The sequence below is a fragment of the Gasterosteus aculeatus genome, chromosome 1 (assembly GCF_964276395.1).
Source record: "Gasterosteus aculeatus chromosome 1, fGasAcu3.hap1.1, whole genome shotgun sequence".
NCBI classification, from domain to species: Eukaryota; Metazoa; Chordata; class Actinopteri; order Perciformes; family Gasterosteidae; genus Gasterosteus; species Gasterosteus aculeatus.
Genome location: NC_135688.1, coordinates 10754050 through 10775908, shown reverse-complemented (window position 1 = coordinate 10775908; position 21859 = coordinate 10754050). Strand labels below are relative to the sequence as shown.

At 44.6% G+C, this 21859-nt stretch overlaps 3 protein-coding genes across 4 annotated transcripts; 1 reads left to right on the top strand and 2 right to left on the bottom strand.

Moving 5' to 3' along the window:
* Nucleotides 1–1333: 1333 nt before the first annotated feature.
* On the bottom strand, nucleotides 1334–16606 carry col26a1 (collagen, type XXVI, alpha 1). 2 transcript variants are annotated; one of them, XM_040188334.2, is made up of 13 exons: nucleotides 15430–16606; nucleotides 15121–15243; nucleotides 14851–14954; nucleotides 6408–6469; nucleotides 6149–6275; nucleotides 5349–5429; nucleotides 5129–5251; nucleotides 3291–3334; nucleotides 3141–3203; nucleotides 2665–2700; nucleotides 2553–2597; nucleotides 2395–2479; nucleotides 1334–1762 (listed from the first exon to the last, which is right to left on the bottom strand). In XM_040188334.2, exons 1-13 carry the CDS (start codon nucleotides 15603–15605, stop codon nucleotides 1623–1625), a joined length of 1209 nt encoding a protein of 402 aa, XP_040044268.2. In that variant the 5' UTR covers nucleotides 15606–16606; the 3' UTR covers nucleotides 1334–1622. The 2 variants fall into 2 exon arrangements, with proteins under 2 accessions (XP_040044268.2, XP_040044277.2); XM_040188343.2 differs by having other exon boundaries at nucleotides 5129–5242; nucleotides 15430–15991.
* A 70-nt stretch (nucleotides 16607–16676) lies between these two features.
* srprb (SRP receptor subunit beta) lies at nucleotides 16677–18959 on the top strand. The gene is made up of 7 exons (XM_078098318.1): nucleotides 16677–16879; nucleotides 17243–17337; nucleotides 17437–17514; nucleotides 17589–17671; nucleotides 17771–17907; nucleotides 18006–18060; nucleotides 18138–18959. Exons 1-7 carry the CDS (start codon nucleotides 16738–16740, stop codon nucleotides 18346–18348), a joined length of 801 nt encoding a protein of 266 aa, XP_077954444.1. The 5' UTR covers nucleotides 16677–16737; the 3' UTR covers nucleotides 18349–18959.
* Nucleotides 18960–19305: 346 nt separating this feature from the next.
* Nucleotides 19306–21851, bottom strand: wdr53 (WD repeat domain 53). The gene is made up of 3 exons (XM_040188356.2): nucleotides 21346–21851; nucleotides 20431–20926; nucleotides 19306–20351 (listed from the first exon to the last, which is right to left on the bottom strand). The coding sequence occupies exons 2-3, from the start codon at nucleotides 20917–20919 to the stop codon at nucleotides 19686–19688; spliced, it is 1155 nt and encodes a 384-aa protein (XP_040044290.2). The 5' UTR covers nucleotides 20920–20926; nucleotides 21346–21851; the 3' UTR covers nucleotides 19306–19685.
* Nucleotides 21852–21859: the final 8 nt, after the last annotated feature.

Genomic DNA, 21859 nt, shown 5'->3' with positions numbered 1-21859 from the left:
TCTGGATGTATTTCAGATGCATCATCTTATTTGGTTCAAGTCATCCTGTGGATGAGGCTTCTTGTCTGAACAACTCTAAGGTCCTGAAGTGAAATAATAACAATAAAATCTATATTACTTAAAGACAAGCGCAGCTCCTGATATCTCAAATCCAAACTAAAATAAAACTTGAATTAACCAAACAAAAGGGACATGTTTGCTTCAAAGCTTCTCAAGAACTTCTTTAATTCACAGAAACAGAGCAGATGTTTTTCCCCTCAAATATCTTCCCTTAATAATAAATTAAAAATATATAATAATGTAATAGTGTTCAAAATGTTAATAAACGAGCAGAACCAGACAACAGTTTCTAAATGTAGTTTAATTGGCTCACCAGTGTTAATGTTGTATTTTATTTAGATGTTACTTTTTCCATCTCATTCTTTGACAGTTTTAACACCTGGAAACTACACAGAGCAAATAAATAGTCGAGAACACACCACTCTAAAAAAGTCAGATTATCGTTCAGAAGCATGTTATGTTTAGTCTTTACACAGATTATATCAGATATTCCTTGGTGAGCTTCAGGGTGCTGGTAGCTTGTTACCTATTGTCAAAGCGAGACCCTTTGTTTACTGTCTTTGTGCTAACATGCTAGCTGGCTCTGGATCAATGTCGCATACATACAGCAACGTGGTGTCAATCTTTTCATCCAACTTTTCTCAAGATAACGAATGAGCTAAGCTCCCAAATTCACATGAACTTTGTAATGGAGATAAGAAAGCTGGAAGCGGGAATGGTCCGAGCTTTGTTCAGAGACCAACACATCTCTCTCTCTCTGAGACATATTGTACAATAATCACATCAGCTTGGAGACAAATCTCAGAGGCAGTTCTTGAAGAAGTGAATGTAATCCCGTTTGGTGCTCCATCAGCCGGGGCGCATAAAGGTGCACTGGAGCTGAGCAGGGTTTGTCGTTTCCGGGCCAAAACTGTCTTAGCGTCTCCTCCTTTTGCTTTCCAGATGTGCGTTCCCCAGATGCTATTTTACCAAACTTTATTTTAAGCAGATATTCTTGGCAGTCTGTAATGTCTTACCTCAGTTTTAACAAGGCAGATCAACTGAAGAGAGACCGAAAGGGGAGAAAAGAAGAAATACGGTGGACAGGCCAACACAGGATGACCCCTGAGGTCAATAGAAGAATGTGTTTGACACTAAATACTATATTTTGGGTCAAGCTCTTGGGAACTCACATTGCAGTGTGAGGAGCTTTGCAACATCAGCCAAGGAGACTGACATAGTTACTGGGCAGTCTGTTATCTGAGGAATGAATGATGCCAAAACCCTCATAACATTTTATGATAATACATTTTATGGTAAAACATTATACAAGCGCGTCTGATAAGGTTATATAGACTAAGAGCACACAGCAACACTGTCAAAAAGGCTCAATAAAACCTCTCATATGGATAAAATGCTCAACATCTCTTCGTTTTTACATCTATTAATAAAGACAATTACGGGCCATACAATAAAAGATATGATGAGAAACATGATGTAAACAAAAAGGTGTTTGTCCAATCAGGCAAAAGTTGCCACATCCGTCACAATTACACACATAAATACAAGATTAGGCTAAACCCTTAAAGGGGAGCTCGTCTTTGTCTCTCCCCCATTACTGGAGCTTGAAGAATGCTTTGAACAGGTTGAAGGCGCTTGGTCTTCATGGAAGAGAAAGACAGGGGGTCCAAAATGCTGCCAAATCCAGACCCTTCAGTGTTCTCTGTGTAAGGACATAAAACACATAAAAACTAAAAATACATTCTTCGCCAAATCCGGCTGTTTAGAAATAATCAGACATTGGGGGAAGTACGCAAACGTTTTCCGCAGAGTTAGATGAGTCAACCAATACCACTCAGTAGTCACATTGTTAAAGCTACAAACTGGAGATAAGAGGAAACATTTGGCTCGGCTCTGTCCAAAAAGAAACAAAATCCTCCTACCGGCAACTTTATGTCTCTACTTAACACAATATATCTTGTGTGATCGATCCATTGGGAAAAACACAGTAAAAGAAACATTTATGTGACAAACTACATCATGCCGGGGAGCGGTGACCTCCCAGTTGCCTGGCAACTGCTCAGAGCTACGAAATAGTCCATCACACAACCTACAAAGCAGCAGGTTTGTCATTGTTTTCTGTAAAGATTGAAGAACTCCATATCCAAGCTTTAGAGGTCAGGCTAGCTGTTTTTTTAAGCTAAGCTAAGCTAGCCATAGCTGCCGGCTGTAGCCTTAAACCGGAGCGTGGTATCAATGTTCTCATCCACGCCTTTGCTAGGAAAACGATTAAGCATACTTTACCAAGATGAGACCTGGATAAACATTCTCCTCAATCTATGTTTTCCTCCTCACCATGAACGCCAATCATGTGTTCCAGGATCAGGACCCTCTCGGCCAGGATCTTCAGGGCCTCCCTGAGCTGCTGCACAGCCTCACCCTGGATAACACCACCAGAGTTTAGCACGATATTTCAGATGAGTTTAGGAAGAAAACAGATGGATGTCTCTTACCTCAATCAAGCCTTCTCCTGGCTCTCCCTTTGGCCCAGATGCTCCCTGTGAAAACAGAGTGAAATAACCTGTGTGTGTATACATTTGCGGGACGCAAGGACCTCATACTCACAGGTAGGCCCCGTTCGCCTGCTACACCTGGACTGCCCTGGTAGAAAAAGAACAGAGAGAAACAATTAGGACTCCTGCTCGCTCACACATTTCACCGGCCTGCATTCTTATGTCCCTCTGTGCTAATCCACCTCTTCAGCAGATCGCCAATCTTAAATCACGATAGAGAGGAAGGGGATCAAGTTTAAAGACACAGGCCCTCTGGAGAACCGGATAAAAGAGGGAACTCGACATGGCAGCCCTGATTAGTGAGGCCCGGCCTTGGACGGGAAAGGGAGGCCGAGAGAAGAGGATTAGTCACAGCTCCGAGTGAGTCTTTGAAGAAAAGCTTGTCCACCTTTAACGTATTGGAGATTGCATTGCAGCTGAGACCATTTACAAAACACAGGACCAAAACTATTTTGATGGTTCATCAGACTAAAATATGTTCAGCCGACCTGCTAATCTAATAACAGAAGGCTTTGACCGCAGACTCACCCGTTCTCCTGGATCTCCTTTGCGCCCAGGATCTCCCCGCGTGCCTTGGACGCCCTCCTCGCCCTTATTTTGTCACGACAGATAGGCGTGTATCAAAGACGCCAGTCATACATGCACACTGTTTATTGATCAACAGATTCAGATACTCACATCTCGCCCCGGCAGGCCTGGTAATCCTGCGGGTCCTCTCAGTCCTTGAGGCCGTGCACCGACATTCACATAAACACATGAAGAAGGTAAGTGTCACTGTTGTGAGATGTCTGAATTAAGTTCAGTACATTTAACACAGCTTAATTTATTTCAATATTAAGCTGCTTAGAGATATATTTGTCAGGATTTTCCCTAATGGCATACAGCAAGAAATATTGTGAACAGTTTCCTGGCAGATGTTGTCGGGCAAAACCAAATGTTGTCACTCGTGATCCATTTGTGCAACAACCGGATACAAGATCAGCCTCAGTTGCGGTTACAGATTTATTTTGCAGCGGTGAATATATCCTGGTCATAACTCGCGGGTGGGATCCTTCAGACACGAAGGGTCACAGGTCAAACTAAAGAGTTTCATCAACAGGATTAAATCCAGCGCGACAGTGATTGACAGGAACAGCTGGCAGGCCAAAAGGAGCAGTAAACCCTTGGACACGATGTAGGTTGTGGAAGTGGTGCCTTGTTCTCAGCATGTAGAACGTTTTAAAATGTGCTTCCAGGTATAAATTTAGTTTTCAACCACACCACACTTCCTCTCCACTTCAGCATATGCTCAGAGTCAGTCTTCCCCCGTGTTGAGACAGCGTTGTTACATTATGGCTGCAGCCCACAGAACGGGTCTAGAAGGAGCAGATTTCCCTCTGGAACTAATTTTCTAATGTTACAGTCTTCTCAAACCTGGCTGCCTCCCCGAGAAACTCCACATGAGTGGCAGACTATCTCCTCCTTCGTTCACAGCGAGCCCAGATTTTGGCTCTGGGCCGCGGCCTGTTCCCCCAAACGCAGACTGTTGTGCCGACAGCTAACAAATTAGGCCTGATTTACAGCCAGTTGGCCCCCCTCAGTTTAGACGGTCCCACAGACCCAAATCTACATAGTTCCAGACCACAGTTCTGGGCTTGGAGACGCAGACGCAGACGCAGCCAAAGGCCTAATCAGAGCCAGAAGTCTCCATGAGGTAATGATTATAACATGGACTTCTGCTGCCTCCCTGTGGCGGAACAAAGGTTTTAAACGTGAGTGATGTGATATTTGCACTGACGTATTTCAAAGGATATGACAAGTTAAAATTTAAAATGAGAAATTTTGTGTTCTATATGTATTTTTGAGGTGTAGACAGTGGAGGCAAAGCTGTATTAGTGAATGAAAAATATCTTAATATATTCTTTCCAATTAATGTTGTCTTTTTGAAAAACAAAAACCTGAGCCAGTCCAGTGCAAATGATTTAGCTGACATTTGGTTTTTGGCTCCATTGTCAGGGATGGTGTTAACTGGGGGTGCTGTAAACAGTGGCTCAGAGGAAGCAACACACACGGAAAGTATTAAACTAAATCTAAACCAGGCGTGGGCCGCAGAGGAACAATACTCTCTCCATTATGCTGAAAGCTACAGACACATATTGCTCACTTAAACACTTGGTAAAAGCTACAATGTGCTCTGTGCGTCCACCTGTGCCCCTTTTAAACCGACTTCCATACATGGCAACACATCTGGCCTGCGTTTGTGTTCTGCCTGACACAATGATTGCAAAGACAACAGAGTAGAAAGCACGAGATAAACGTGTTTCAAAGCACATGATTCTTCAAAATAGACCTGTGGTTTTGGCCGCAACTCGGACCGAACCAAAAACTAAATGCATGAATGGTTTTACAATTGTTTTTGTGAATTCCACCATGTGTGTAAGATCAACTTCTATTATGTTCTTATTCAAGGCCTTCTGGGAAACTCCCACTCAAAGTTACTGTAAATGAGGGAATTGGAGTCTAAATAGTCTGCTAACCTTGATTGTGAAAAACGTCACCGCGCTCTTGTGCAGGAGAGGAGCTCGGTCCCGGTGGTCCCGGTTGGCCGGGTGGGCCGGGCAGTCCTGTTTCCCCTGCTAGACCTCTGTCCCCTTTTGGACCTGAGCACCAAGGTAAAACACAAGACACAATTAATCAATCAATCATGGTTTTTTTTTCAGAGCATATTTAAATAAGCAGGTCAGACAAGTATTCTACCGGTGGGTCCAGGGAGGCCTTGTCTTCCAGCCGGACCCGGAGGTCCAGCAGAACCTGGAGGCCCTGGTGGTCCCATGGGCCCTGGAGGACCACAAAAACAGAGCCAGTCAGAGTCAGATGTTCACTTAACATAACAATAAAACATAAGCTTATAAACATAAGCTTATAAAACATAAGCTTTAGGTGTGAGGTTTGAAAGAAGACTAAAAAAAGCCACAATTGATGTTTGGAAATGTGGGGTTTTTGCAGACTGACTCATCACAGGACAATTAGAGTCAAGATATCTCAGTCTCAGCTAACTAAACATTTTTTGACGTTGTTGTGGTTTTTTCTCGCTAAAAGAAAACTTTTCCTAAATTGGGGACCACTTTCACAACTCACCAAAATATTAGCTGCTAAAATAAACAGGAGGAAAATGAATAAAATGTATAATTTATTTTAGAAAACATCCATCAAGCCACAGCAGCTCAAGACATTAACCTATCATCCGTTTAATCTGTGTAACTGGAAAGGACACATTTAGCCTCGTAATCGTTGCGTCGCAACTTGCCAGATAAATCACGGATCCCACAATTTCATCATTTAACATGATGAATGGGTGTAAATCGCCTTATGTGCAGTATGTCATTCCAAAACAGCGGTAAACTGTTCCTATAATCCTATTCGAACCCATCGACACTGCAATCACTGCAAGAGCGGTTTAGCTTTGTGGTGCCTTTTTCTTGGAGCCATAAGAACATTTCTTCAACATCCCCCCCGCCCGTTTTTCGGAAAGCACGTTTTTCCTGATGGTTGGTCACCTGGCGGCAGGTGTGACGGCGGTCCCATCGGGGTGGGTCGGGGAGCGACCACCTCATTGTGCGTTGAGCCCTCTGACAAACTGCCGCCCGTGGGGAGCGATGCGTGTCCCTCTCCTAAAAGCTTGATCTGCAACCACAGCGGAAGATTTTAGATACATTTACACTCGGGGGATGTGGACGAAGTCATCCGTGTACAAATACTATAATCCTCTTCAGATAGTTCGTAGGAATAAGACCAGTTTGTGGTGATCTCTGTTACCTTTGATTCGATGGCATTTATTCGGCTGTTCATGTCAGTGAAACTGGTGCAGTTTAAGCACTCTGTAAAAAGAAAGAGATGAGGATGAGTTTAGTTTCTTCCTTGATACTTTTTCTTCTGCATCTGTCTTGTTACTCTCATTCTAGCCTTGTCTCCTTCGTCCCTTCATTCTGGCCGCATCAGCAGTTTCTCTCTATCTCACACCGAGCTGGTCGAGCTAAGACACAAAAGAACCATCAAACTGGACGCAGAGATCTTTGAATCATGCACATGCCACTCTCAATAAAGATTATCAGACCGCACATGCAAGTCTCTCAGTCTCCGTCACAATCGAGCCTGGTGAACACATGTTTGTTTCCTGACTCTAACTCACATTAAGATGGCATTAAAGATCTGCACTGAGGGCCTTTTCTTGATGAGAAATAGGTTTTTACTGTTCTCCAGACTGCTTTAAATGAATCCCCTGCCACACATGAAAGTGCCCTCCCTTTTCTAAACATTTCCCAATGCATCTTCTGGTGCTCTATTAAGTTAAAAGACTGAAAGCTGAAAAACACTTGAACTCTTTGTAGATTTTTCCAGACGTATCCTTCCAGAAGCACATGCATATACGCATTGTGTGTATATACTGTATATGGCTGATTGAAATTTGTCTTTCTCAGTTACACTCTACGTATTCTTTAGTCTGTTTTGAACCCTTGTGTGAAATTAAACCTTTCTAGCTACCACTAAACCACAAAGACCTATACACGTCTCTCTTTGCCGCAAGTTTAGCTCTACTCGAGCTGTGATTTAAAATCCAAAACACATTTTTATAGAAAAACACAGTATTTGCTCTAAATGTGAGCCTTCCTCCAGTCTAAGGCTCATAAGAAGTCTGGAATGTCAGCTGTCAGTCCCGCGGACGGGACCCACCCACATTGTGGTCATAGCAGGGAAACACAGAAGAGGAACAACTGGTGCTCATAAATAACTTGCAACGAAAATGACCCGTTTGCCTTAATCAGGGTCTCTGACCGCGAAACACAGCGTGCTAATGGCAGCAGCTTTCTGCTTCACTGAAGTAGGACAGAGTGAATGTGTGTGTGTTTGTGTGCGTGTCTACAATCACATACATCCAGTCCAGTGGTGTATCAGTCTGCCAGGGTGTGTATTCTCGCCTTATTTCAAACAAACACAATCTCCAATCTCGCCCTGGAGCGCAGCAACGAAAGGAAACAACCATCAACCACTTGACCCCAAAACACATTCCTTAGGATTCATCAACACAAATACGGAAAGCTGCACAGCCGTTGAGTACAAAACGACCCCGTATGAGCTTGTTGTGACTGTAACTGAGGTTTCTTCAGCGGCTACAACAAAGGACCCGCAGGCCGCACACAGCACAAGAGCATGATTGAGGGCAACCGTGTGCTCCATAACGTGAGAGGAGCGATGCGTCGAGACGCCTTCATCTCCTCCAGTTGTTTATCATCAGCCCAGATGGAAGTCTCCACCCTCTGACGCACCCTTTCTCTGATACGGTTATATGTACATATTTATTCCATCTGGGAACATCAATGTTCTATGTGAGATCAAGCATTGTGAATCAGGCTGAAATACAACCATTCAATGAACTTTGTACAAACTTTTCATAGTTACCAGATTTTGATTGTGCCTTGTATTTTTCTTTGGCGCTTTTATGTGGTGGACATTATTCAATTAAATACCTAAACAATTCTTGGGGGAATTTTCAGGGAAATTGGAGCAGTAATTCATGGTGCCCAGAAGATGAATCCATGAATCCTCCTGACACTCGTGATTTAGGTGATTTAACTTCTCGTCTATTAAAATGTCTTGTAGGTTCTCTATGCCTACTATATATCAGCATGTTAGCATTGTAAATGTTAGCACACTGATGCTTAAGTTGTGCCTCACAGGACCACTAGCGTAGCTGTGCACTCTTAGTCCCCTTCTAGTTTATCCTCACTTTAACCAATTTAACCATTTAAATGTATTTGGAGAGAGTGAAAACGTAGCTTTTTTTTCACATGCAATTCATCACATCTGGTAGCTGCTTCTCTGCATTGTTCATAATGTTTTTATGCTTCCTAGGGCTACGCTGCGTCCACTACTAATGAGCTAACTGGTTTCATCCGCAACTGTTGTCCAAAATGTGGCAGAAAGAAAACCAGCCTTCACACAATATTTCCTACAAACACACGACAAGAAAACGCCATAACGGAGCCACTCTACCAAAAATATGAACCACAGCAAAACAACTGTGTTTCCTTTCCTTTTTGTTTTTGTTTTGGGTAGCGGGCAGGATTCCTGAAATTTAATTAGGTTTAGAAAACCAACCGCTGTGGTTGGGCTGCTGTTTATAACGGTACTGCAGCTGTAGTCTGTTTGGATCCACAATTATACCATGGCGACATAAGACAGGCTGATTTTTCTTGAATTGCTCTCAGCTCATGGGAAAGATTCAGAATTGTGTTGTCTTTGGTGAAGCCAAATAAACAGAGATAATTGGGAACTTTTTCTACTCAAGAGATTGGAAGGAATGATTTGTAAGTTTGAGCAGGTTGAACTTGTGACATCTTGCCTGATGCTATTGGAATATTATGTCAATTTTAATAGTTTTTCTTGACATATAAGGCATAACTAATGCTGTATCAAAACCACAGACACTAAATCAAATGGAATGCTTTTAACCAAAGTCAGATTAGCTCAGATGTCTGGGTAATTGCACCATGTAAAATGTAAAAGTATTAATAAATAACATGATACAGAAGGAAAGCTGACGTTATTCTTGTGAGATAATCGTTAGATCTGTCGATGAAAAAAAAGAGACTCTAGCAGACCTCCAGGCGAAGCTCAAGAGTGTAAACAAGATTAAAATCTCTTGGAACATTGATCTTAATTCAAAGATCAAACTAAAACAAAGAGCATATTTCATCTCAGCGAACTGCAAAAACATTGACTTGTTTGATGAATCATCCCTTCATTCATGGTGTGATCTACAGTACAAGACAGCACAGGATCATTTGGCAGAAGTGCAAGTCAGACTGTTGAGACAGCTACATTTCCTACATTAAGCCTGGATGAGGATCAAAGAAATCTCACAGTTTTCTCTGCGCAGAAACACACACACACACACACATATATACTGACAGTAAATCACAAAATAAACCATGACGCACATAGCTGTGAACAGTCTTTTTCATTGGAACTAAACACTCTGTCTGCATTAGTGAGCAGCATGGAAGGGGGATGTATTGAAACATCTTCTGGACCATCTGAAGAGTTGCTGTCACGTCCCCAATAAACACAAAAAAATGTGTGCCCAGTCTGTGAGCTGTGTGCGTGTGTGTGTGTGTGTGTGTGTGTGTGTGTGTGTGTGTGTGTGTGTGTGTGTGTGTGTGTGTGTGTGTGTGTGTGTGTGTGTGTGTGTGTAGACCACAGTCGGCCTCCAAGAACTGGCTGTGTCCCAGGAGCCTGTTGTGTGTCGGCCCCAGCCAACAAATGGTCAGCTATTGCTGGCGCAGAACACACACACACACGGACACACACATTGCACAGACAGCCACACACTCCTACTATCATACATTCTCTCACTCACTAAATCACTCACCCACTTTGACGGCGGGGGACGGTTAACTTTAGTCCACTGTGGGAACATGTAGCATTTTTCACCGTGAGGCCAGCTGACAGGTCACGCAGCACTTCTTAAAACTGAAGCTCTGGAGAATTCAGAGACTAAGAGGTACTTGGCACGTAATGAACTTTCCTGTTCAATTTGATGCATGGCGCCATTATCTTGTGCACAACAAGATACAGTCAATCGCTAAATAATGGACTTCAGAACCAGTGGCTGCACATCAGTCACAGGTAGAGATGGACGGCCATGCCGGTGCACAGACATACAGTCATCACCAAGCTGTGAGGCGATGCTGTGGGAATCCGGTGATGAAGGGCGGTGATCGGCTGAAATAAGGGCAGCGCTCTTTGGGTTCAGATGCGGCGCTCTCTGATGAAATGGAAAAAAATATAATATGTCTTGAAATCTGTTTTAAACATTGTTGATAGGAGGTTGATGAATCTCACTGACTTTGGAGATCTCCTGACTTTTCCGCTAACTATTGGATGAATTGCCATCCAATTGCACGCTTTCCATCTGATGCATTTATCAGGTCAAAATCTGTTTTTTATTTTGGGTATGAGCAATTACATGAAAAACTGCTGACATTTCCTTAAGTCTCAGCTGGACTTTGTGTTTAGGAAGTAGGGAATTGTTTGATTGGTCTACCATGGTTATATCTTTATTCATTAACAGGCAGGGCTCCTGGCCCGTCTTGAGACAGCAAAGACCTGCAATCATTAACCTTCATGGACACATGGTTTTGCTTAACCTTAGTAACCTATTTCCAGAATCCATGAACTTTACCTGCTTCGCTTCAAATAAACAGATGCGTGGAGTAGCAGACAGACAGATAGAGGGACAAATGGATGGAGGAAAGCCAAGGATAAGCCGATGACAGAAATGAGAAACTACAGAAGGAGCATGAACAAGGCGCCATCCATCAGGCATATCAGGCCAGCACCAGGAAAAGCTGAGCTGTCCCGTAGCCCCCAGCAGGTCAAAGGCTAGTGTTTGACCTTCATCTGAGCTCAGTTGGGGATGTAACAGAGACATCAGTCATATCTTCCACCCTCTGCAGAGGTTGCAGAGTGGAGGAGCACATGTGGGATATGGTTCTGCTTTATCACATCGCTCAAAGCAGAGGAGAGCGGCAGATCTAAAGGACATCGGAAGTTAGATAAGTGGAAAGCAGCAGGGACTGTAGGAGATAACGAGCCCAGCAATGGCAGGAAAAAGCAAAGGCAACACAAGGGCAAATGAACAAAAGGGATGAGAGTAGACGGTAAAAGTGGAAGAATTCAAAAGGTTTCAAGTAGCGAGTGTTCTGGATAATCCCTGCAACGGTGGCGTTTAACACGATCCCTCTTCATTCAGCTGCAAGGGGAAAAACAGTCACTCAAGCAACATCAAAGCTCCAGCATTTACAAATGAGTATAATTTAACATCACAACCTTCAGCTACCTTTTCACTTCTTTAATGAAAGGCATGTGGAATCCCTGACATACGAGTCTGCGCTGTCACACACAGCATTAAACTTCTTTTCCAGAGCTCTTTGCATTGTCTCATCGGGGGAGGTCCTGGGTGAAGCTCCCTCACGCGCAGACGTTACCCACAATCCCTACTGTTAATGCGAACATGTGTGCAGATGGGTGCTGCTGTGAGGGGAGGGGGGGGGGGGGGTTGTAGGGGCCAACTGCAGGGAAATTATGAGCACATTTCTCCCAAATGTGTTCCATGCCGTCATGTGTTAGCACAACTCTGCTGAAAGCAAAATGTAAATCTTGAGATGCGCTGCACGGCCAGCACAAACCCCACTGTCAAAAACCATGACGGCTCAGGATGTCAACAAAATGTATTCAGAAAACAGCCACTTTCCATTATAGCAAACGCAGAAATATTCGAGCTTTGTGACCAGCGCGGCCGGTGACATCACAGCGTGCATTGGGAGTGTAAACAAAACAAGAGGCACAATTTATCCAGTGGACACTTTTGAGGACTTGTGAAGGCAATTGCTTCTCAAACGTTAAAGCACTGCTTTAAAATATGTGTGCATGCTTAAGGGTTAAATGTGTTATTGTTATAATTATTTCCTCAGTTAATGGGTCAGCTGTTGATCATCCGATTGTTGAATCACAGAATAAATTACACTCTTTACATTGTTAAAACTAGGAAGCCTCCATTTGGGGTTATTTTCAGGGAAGAGACAGGAAGACTTGAATCCTAAACCCAACAAAACAGGATAATGTGTGAATGAAACCACTGCAGATCTGGCCTTCATATATGCCCTTCTTACGTCACAGCAAACTAAAACATGGCCTCCATCATAAAAAGGACGTGTTCTGAGTTTTTTTAGAATGAAAAATTGAAAGAAAGAAAGAAAAAAAAGCAATGCCGAAAACGACTCTTTTCAAATGAAAACAACAGGTGCAGAGGTGAGAGAAACCAACTCCTCCTCCGCTTACACAGACTTCCCTTTGACTCCACAGCCTTCATGTGGCCTGTCTTTACGTCTCCGAGGGCCTCGGTGGCCTCTGAAGTGGAGCCAGAACCACAACCAACTCAGGCCAGAGGTGATGTCATCTTCATTGGTTAAGGCTGTCCTCTCTCACTCCGATAAAGCAGCTGGCTCAAAGCCTCCACTGTAGAAGTTATTTTGAAGAGCTGCGTGTACAATTTAGTGAGTGACATCAAGACAACAGGGATGGATGCATAATGAAAAATGTTCCACTTTTTAAGAAAAAAGGTCAAGATTTTGGACGAGAATGTTACCATCACTCATGGTAACATGAGCAGCATCGTAACAACGAGAAGCATCAACAGCAGATTAGCTTAGTTTAGCATATAGTCTGGGAACAAAATGTGTCCACTGATACGTCACGGTGATACAATATCTGAAATGATATGTGTCGATTTTGAGGAGGTTGCTGTTTTGTAAATATAGTTGATATAAAAAATGAACATCTGTATTCGTTGGTAACAGCTGTTAAATCAAAGCCATGAGGGTGAAATGAACTGAAAACGACCGACCTATAAGTTCCTCGAACCATTAAGTACAAAGCTGGGGCATCATTTTAAAAAGCTCTCCTGGTGGTGTTGTCAACCATCATTGCCAAGGAATCCCTGATCTCCATTAGGAACTTTTTTCCGTTGTACAGAGGTTAATCTACATGAGGGGAACCAGCCTCCCCCTTCTGAGCTGTCGTCTGATCCGGGCACAGTCACGTACGTTATACAAAGAGCTGTGGAAGAGGGTCATGCTCATTTATCTCAGTGGGGGCACTTTCCCACAGATCCGGCCCTCTGCTTTGCCGCTGTCTGTCTGGCTTGTGGGACAGAAGCATTTCATTTTGCTTTTACTCTCTTGCTGCACAGCCGTTTCCGCACTGCCAATTCTAACACGTTGTCGTTTCTCCTGCACTGGTCCTAACTTTCTCCCCTCGGCGTCGTCTCTTTCCTGAACCCGGACCCACTGCCAGCTCGGTCTCCTCTCCTCCATGTGAAGCAGACTGTCTGTGACATCAGCCCGTCTCGCAGGTCTCCTGGTCGAGTCCAATGCGGCCTTCTGTTCGGTCTCTCCATATGGAGGCAATTTCCCTCCTCCTCCATAGCCATTAGAACTCGCAAAACCATTTCAGCAAACGTTAAACAAACAGCAAGATTACTCCTTCACACTACTGCAACCACTTTAGTCCCATTTGAAGCATAATCTCTGGCAGTACATACTTGGCGGATGTAGGGTACGTGTTTGTCTTTCTGTGGAATAATATCCACCGCCTATATAGCATGTAATGGTTTCCAAAGGCTTTGTCTGTGTTTTTTTTCCATTAGTGTTAATGTGTGTATTCTTTTCTTGTGGTAAATCTTCGCCCTCCAAGAGCAACAAAATGGCAAAATGGAACAAGGTGTGGTAATTATGACCAAAAAGCTCAACTTTCTCATTGAGGTAACTGTTAATCTTGGACAAATGTGAACTGGCCAGGCCAGAGTTCTTCAATGGCGCACAAATTGCTGCATTGCCGAACCGTTAAATCAAAAAACGCTAAAATACCTCACTAGCATTTTCAATATCTTGAACAAAGCCAATGATCGTGCATCGTTTTACAGCACTTAAAGTTAGTTAAAAATACAATATAGGAAAAAATGTTTCTCAGTGAGGTGGACACACATAAATAAACGTATAGAGTTTAAATATACTTTATATAGCAGAAAACAACATTAGATCTCCCTCCTGGTGGTTTCTTTGTGCTGACTGTGGGTTCAAGGTCTTTGCTGGGCTGAGAATCTGCAGTCTGTGGTATCCAAGACCAGAGATGCCCATCATGACATTAAGACCAGTTCTAAGTTTACAAGATGCTCTGCTTGGACTTCCCTCTGAGCCTTTGATAGGATTGGCATGAAAATATTCAGAAAAACTGCTTCTGTGCCGCCTACAGCAGAGTGAGACAACCCAGGTTTCTGAATCTCCTTTAAGACACACAAGTATCAAATTGCACGGCTGTAAAAGGATCAAAAGCAACAGGGCAGAGGGTCCCTTTCAACTGCTGCTTTACTACGTTGCGTGCCCCCAAAAGTAATCCGAAACAGGCTTTCAATCGTAATTCAGAACAACTTTACGACCATATCAAAATCCCAACCGTTGCATGGAGGCGAGATTGGCAAGCTACCAAACGACACCACCAAACATAAGACAAGGCATCGGTGTGGGTAAAGATCTAAAGAGGCAGATGGGTTTGTGTAAAACAAATGGCATTCATTCATCAAGTTCTTGAGGGACCACACTCACCCTCACGTCACGCGAAAGAGGAAAGAAAAGAAACTCACCCTCTCGACACTCTTCTCCCACAAACCCTGGGCAGCATCTCCACTCCAGCGCAGTCACTTGCTTGTAGGTAACCTTGAAGGACGGCCGGATCAGGGTCCTGTAACTGCACAACAGCACAGGCAACAGGCAACGTGACGCATGGACATCATCAAACAGCCAAATATACATTTTTTTTTCTATTTTGGACTTTTTTCTTAAAGATCTTTTAACATTTTTAATTAGAGAGACACAGAAACAGGTTGCAGCAGGTGGGGGGTCTCCGAGGGTACCTGATGACTTTGCCGCATGGTCCGGGCCATCGGCAGCCCTGAAACACTCTCTGCACGCTGGTTTCGGTCCCGTTGGGTACCTGACAGGACACGGTTCTGGAGACAGTATGCTGACACCAGTTCCTAAATACAAATCATTAATATTTCTATTGCAAAAATAACACAAACATAATTGATTCAAATGATGTGGAGAAAAAAAAACGTGACAATTTAAACAGAACCACAGCAATTATTTTTCTAAAGACAAATAATCTTGGTTGTACTTTGCGAGTTCTGCAGGATAAATCTCCAGTGTGAACAGTCGCTCACCTGAGTTGGGAACGGGACCCGGTACCGGGCGGTCCGGTGCTGCCCCTGCGTTCCGATCCGATGCGCTGTCGCTGCAAAGTGATTCCTGGAAAGTGATAAACAAAGCCGGTTCCCTGCGAGGGAAAGACGAAACTCATCCACGTGCATAGCACGTAGAGGAACGACACAGCCACCATCTCCCTGTGATGTGTCCCTGATACCAAATACCGACGATGGTCAAGTTAATCCTGGAGTTAGAAATCCCTATTTGAAAAATATACAGAAAGTTAATGTTGAGAGGAAACCAAAAAAAAAAAACTCGCTGAAACTATTGTTGAGCTTGTGGCTTTTCCTGCACGAGGAGGAGAAACAAACTGCCCCCCCCCTGCAAGAGCCCAAAATGAATGACACCGAGCCTCACACTATAGAATAATGCGGTGTTCTGACGTTTGACATCTTGCCGAGGAGTCAAATATCCAGTGTGCGTAAAAGGAGCGCAGTGTGAGGGCTGGAGACGGAGTGCGTAAAAGTGCATCTGTCTGACCGCAAACGTCCATTCAGTGCTTATATCGGTCATGCTGTGATGGTCAAAAGTGAACTCACTGTCATTGAACTCTGTCGCAGTGACTTATTCTTGTGTCTTTTCTCCTGACGTCCTGACAATAGAACTATACGTGAACCATAGTCTTACAAAGACGGATATGACTGATCCTAGACAAATGAATGTGATTTTTGTTGGTTTTCATTACATAACAGTTCTTCGTTTTATGTATATATTTCAATGTAATGCTTGTTAATTTAAGTTAATCTTTCAAATGAATACTTGAACTTGAATACTGATGAATTGAGAGGCTGTATGTCACTGTTAGGCATCATATTGTATAAATCGATGATACAGCGACAGAGTTGTTTGTTAAAACATTAACTTCAGCTGTCAGATGGGGAACACTAATATAATGATTCCCTTTGAAAGATAACTTAACAAGCATTACATTGAAATATTCCAGTATTATAAGGGCCACCTCACATTTATATCAATTTAGCCCCACCTTTCCGGTTTAGACTTCAGTATTTTTATTTTTGTCACCATTGAAATTGGTCCCTAATATAATTGGTCTAAATATTCACAAGTGAAATCAGAGTTATTGAGTTGGGGACCCCAACTGGTCCCAGCGTGGTGGCATCGGAGGGGTCTTCACCAGGAGGTCTGCTGCGCCCCCTGCCGACCGTCCAGCTGCACTGCGGGCCGCAGGGGGGGGAAGGAGACGTGTCCCACATTTAGATCAGCTTGAGCGGATAGAGGGAGACACACACAACACCGGCGGCGACATGGATGAAAAAGCAAACGTGGAAATGTCAGAAAACCCATTCGCTCCATACGCGGAATCTCTGCGACAACAGCTGGAGGAACAAGACCCCGTTTTTCTCATCGCGGTGGTCGTCGCTCTGGCCGTTGTTGTCATCACCTGTGGTAAGAAGTTAGCGTTAGCATGCTAACGTTAGCTCCGTGAGTTAGGCCCGGGGACAGCGTTCATTTCGCACAGTTCGCCGTGGCGTGTGGGTTTGCTGTAAAGCGTCTTTGTCGGGAAGACATCCCGCCTTGACCCTTATGTGTGCATTTAGTTTCATTAGCAACCCCGTGCCTCTTTTAAGTATCCGAATTGGCAACCTAGGAAGCTAGCAAGCTAGCTGCTAAAGCAAGCATCTGTCAGCTGTGCATCGTATTAGCATCGCACTCCGCTAACTGATGGATAATGTAGCTATTAGCTAACAGGGGCGAGTTCAAAGAGACTTTAAACGTTATTAACCGCACTCTCGATTCGACTCTCTTCAGTGTTCCTGAAGTACTTTCTCTCCAGCAAAACTGTCCGGAGTGCTGTCCTGCTGGTCGGGCTGTGTGACGCCGGGAAAACCCTCCTGTTCACTCGGGTGAGTTGACGCAACGAATCGTCGCCACGTTTTCATTCACCACTGCGCGGGGTAATCGTCTTTCTAACAAACACGATTGCGCGTTTCATGTCTCTGCAGCTGTTGTCTGGAAAGTTCAAGCGGACACAGACCTCCATCACTGACAGCAGTGCTCCATACAAAGCTAAGAACGAAAGGGTGAGTTGAGAAGCACGTCGCAGTTCCTGGTGATCATGGCTCACTGGTGTCCCCTTTCCCTCCTGCACCTGCAGGGCAGCACCTGGACTCTGATCGACCTGCCTGGACATGACAGTCTCCGCTCTCAGTACCTGGAGAAGTTCAAGTCTTCGGCCAGGTGGGAAAGCAAAAAGTCTGCCTGCCTGGTTAAGATTACGTCCCATCGCGTCATTCTCATCGTCGCTCGCTGTTCCTCTCTCGCCCTCCTCCCCTTCAGGGCGATTGTGTTCGTGGTGGACGGGGCCATTTTCCAGAAGGAGGTGAGGGACGTGGCCGAGTTCCTTTACGTCCTACTGACGGACGCTGTGATCTCCAGGAATGCCCCGGCTCTCCTGGTAGCCTGCAACAAACAAGGTGCGGTGACACCCCGTTTATCGACACTTAATCCCGTTTTTCATTTTTAGCCTACATCCAACGTTGCTCATTTGTTTACTCTTCTCTTCATTCTACAGATATCACCATGGCAAAATCCGCTAAACTGATACAGCAGCAGCTGGAAAAGGAATTGTAGGTGCAGCATTATTGGGTGTCTGTTTTCACTGGGCCCAATCCCCATTATATTTATACCCTCTGGTTTCTCACAGGAACACCTTGCGAGTGACTCACTCTGCGGCCCTGAGCTCCCAGGACGGCTCCGTCGGCGGCAGTGTGTATTTGGGGAAAAAAGGCAAAGACTTTGAGTTCAGCCAGCTGCCCCTGAAGGTGGAGTTCCTGGAGTGCAGCGCCCGCGGCAGCAAGGCCGAAGAAGGGGAGGCAGACATTGAGATGCTGGAGAAAAGTCTGGCCAAGCTGTAGAGTCAGCAACTCAACGGTCCTCCGAGCAGAATTTGACTCAGGCACAGACTTTGTAAATCGCAGGAGGGATGACGTCTCCGTGGAGGACCTGTTTGACCGAGGTTACCAGTCAAACACGGTCCTCTAGGCTGGCAGTCTACGTAGGACTTAATTACATCAAAGGTAGAAGAACTTTTGAGGCCGAATAGATGAAAGAAGACAGTAAAACCGTGGGAAATAATCTAGCCGTTCATCAGGTCGCTCTGCAATGTGCTTATTCAGTATAAATGCTACTGTGAATACCTGCTTTACAAAGCTGTACTTGGCTTGTTTTGGTAGAAGAAATAATTTAAGAGGTTGAAAGAATTTCTGTTAAGTACATTTGCTGTGATGTAAAGAAAAAAAAATGAATCTGGCTGTCAAAGAGTTTCACCATTTTTGTTTAAAACTTGTCTCAGTCTGACTGAGCCTGTTGAAACAGATGGACATAGTTTTGGATTTATTAATTGACTCAAACCGCAAGACTTGTGCCTTTTTTATTCCTAGCATTATTATTAAATGGTTTTGCTTGTTTGCAATAGAACGGTGTACTTGGTTGAAGTGTTGCGTGAATACAATGAATTTGCAAAGAATGTCTGAATTTCAGATTTTGTCTTGTGTAAAAGAATTGATGCTTTTGTTGCTCGATTGTGATGAACAGCAGAAGTTCACATGCCACATTTTTAGCAAAAGAGCCTGTCAGGATTATTAAACAGCAAATATTATTTAATCAACATAGATAAATCATTCCATGGGGGTTAGCTCCTTGTCAGATTCGCTGCTTCGTGTCATTGTGTGTTTGAAACGTCACATTCTGCTTTCATTCGACTCTGCTGTGTCTTTCTATAGTCGGGCACCTGCTTTCAATTTAAATGTGTTTTTACTGTACAAAAGCACAGCAGACTTAGTTAAACATACATAATTCTACTAATGTGGTTATTTTACAGTCCACAAAATGGATTTATTGCAAAATCATAATTTCATAGGATCACCCACAAATAAACCAAAAACAGCAGTTAGTCTCAGTAAATCTTTCATGGAACGAGTCCCTGAAAGACAATTACATGTATAGTTTGAACTTGTTCTAGAAACTAATAACTTTCCAGTTCTTTCTGAAACAGTTATTTGTTTTCCGCTCTTAAGTTCAAGCTTTATTAAAAGGAGAACTAGATCATACCATCCAAAGACCAGACAGACCAGAAAAGTAATGATGCTTCAACTGAACCATCACCGGAGTGTGTGTGTGTACACACTGTAACCTAATAACCAGTCAAGACTTTGTACCGCAACCGTGAGAACTAAAAGGAAAGATGCTGAATCTATAGTTGAGCCAGAGGGTAAACCGTCAGACAGGAGCTCTGATCTGCCACCACCACACTGGCTTCTCCTCTCAGCACAGCAGGGCACAACCAGTTCACCTTGTCCCCATGACTGATGCTCAGCTTGGGCCCGGCCTTCTCCTCCGTCACCTCCTCTGCACCGGCAGCCACTTCCTCCTCCGCTTCCTCCTTCTCGGTATCAACCTTAGTCGCGTCGTGGTGACCCGGATCTTTCCTCTTCGCCTTGCTCTTCCGCTTCCTCCGTGGGGCCGCTGTCAATTTAGTTTGGGCCTTTGCCTCCGGAGTCACCAACGGGTGCTTACTGAGGTCCCACAGGGCCACCTGGCCGTCGTTCCCCCCGGAGACGAGCCAGTGAGGGTGGGAGAGGAAGCTGACAAAGTGGGCTTGTGAGGCTCCCTGGCTGTGGGCCTTGACTGCTCCCTGCTGTTCCAGTTTAGAGCCGCTGCCGATCCGCATCAGGTGCACCCGCCCATCCCCTGCCGCACAGGCCACGACGTTCCCACAACTCGCCACAGACACGCAGTGGACCAGCGGCGGGTTGAAAAGCTGCCCGGGACGCTGCTGATGGTCGTCTTCTTCCTCCGTCACGTTCTGCAGGTTGAGGGTCCAAAGGGGCCGCGTCTTCTGCAGACCCCACAGCATCACCTGAAGTGCAATGTGTAAAGAAATGCCATCAAACATATTCTCTGTACGTGACGCAAGTACAAAGGGCCGCCGCGCTTACCTGCATGTCTAGTCCAGCAGACACCAAGTTATTGGGTCTGTGAGGTCGAAAAGCCACAGAGGAACAGATGTTTGTGTGTCTACGAAGAGTCCTGCATACTTTCCCCCCAGGAAGCTCCAGCACCCGGACCGCTCCGGAGTCATCAGCAACCGCCAGGACTGAACCCGTATCGTTCAGAGCCAAAGCGTTAATCTCCTCCTCGCCGGCACCCTGGAACTCCTCCACCGGGCCCTTGAGGTTCCGGGGGTCGAGCACGCTCACAGAGTCTCCGTGAGACACGTACAGCTGGCTTGGAGCTGCTGGAGAAAAGACGACGCTCGTGCTGTCCTCTCCACCGGGGAGAGTGAGACGGCCTGCGACGTTCCCCTCCTGGCTCCACACTGTGACCTCGCCACTCTCAGAGCCTGAAGCGAGGAGGCTCTCGGGGCCCGGAGACACACCAACACACAGGATGGACGTGGAGTGGCCCTCAGACCACCGCCTGGCCATACCGACCCTACCACATGTTTACAAGCAGGAGATAAACATGAACTTCTAGTTTGCACTGCTGGTTTGACACCACTGATGGCAACATGTTCAACCAAATTCCCCCAAACTACAGGGAGAAATATCTCTTAAGTAGTTTTGATCATAGTTTTAACAAAAACTGATCCAGCGCCAAGATGATGATGTTACAAACATTTACTGGTCGCACCTTCTTAAATGATAACATACTGTTCATATTTAATTGCAAAGTTAATGTTCAGTCCCGAAACTCAAGCTTAAGTGAGATGTTAGCATACAAGCTAACATGTGACCCCCCCTGCAGAAGACGGGTTGACTGCGGTGATCAACATGTAATGCTGTCAATCAGAATATTTTAAATCAGTTACAAACAGGGTCATTTATAACGTTAAGACTGCAGCATTACGCTACCTTAGCGAGTTCCGTCAAAACTTCAGCTGTTCGCCATGTGGGGCGGGTCGCTCACTGATGACGTCATCCGCGTTATTTTGTATGCCTTTTATTGAACGGGCCAGGAGGATCTCTAGCAGCCTCTGACTTGCATCTTTTTAACCAGGAATTTTAGACAATTAACACCGGCCTTGCACTGTTGTACTTCATGTAATCAGTGGTGGGAAAAGTGCAGAAATTCTGCATGAAAGGACAATTAGGGCAAATTATCCCCTTTTCACAGCATACAGATTTCCGAGCTGCATGTCTGTACAATATAAACTGAGCCTCTGAGCACACAGTAATAGTCTACATATATCATACACATTTTACAGAAAAGGAAATACAGGACAGAGGGGATAGATTAAAAAAAAACATCATTGTTCATTTCCACAATGGCCGCTTATGCTGATTCATCTAAAGCTGCGTGTAGATCTGATGAGTGTGGGCCATTTCTGGGTCAGTGAACAACCTGCCATACTGCTGCCCTGAATGG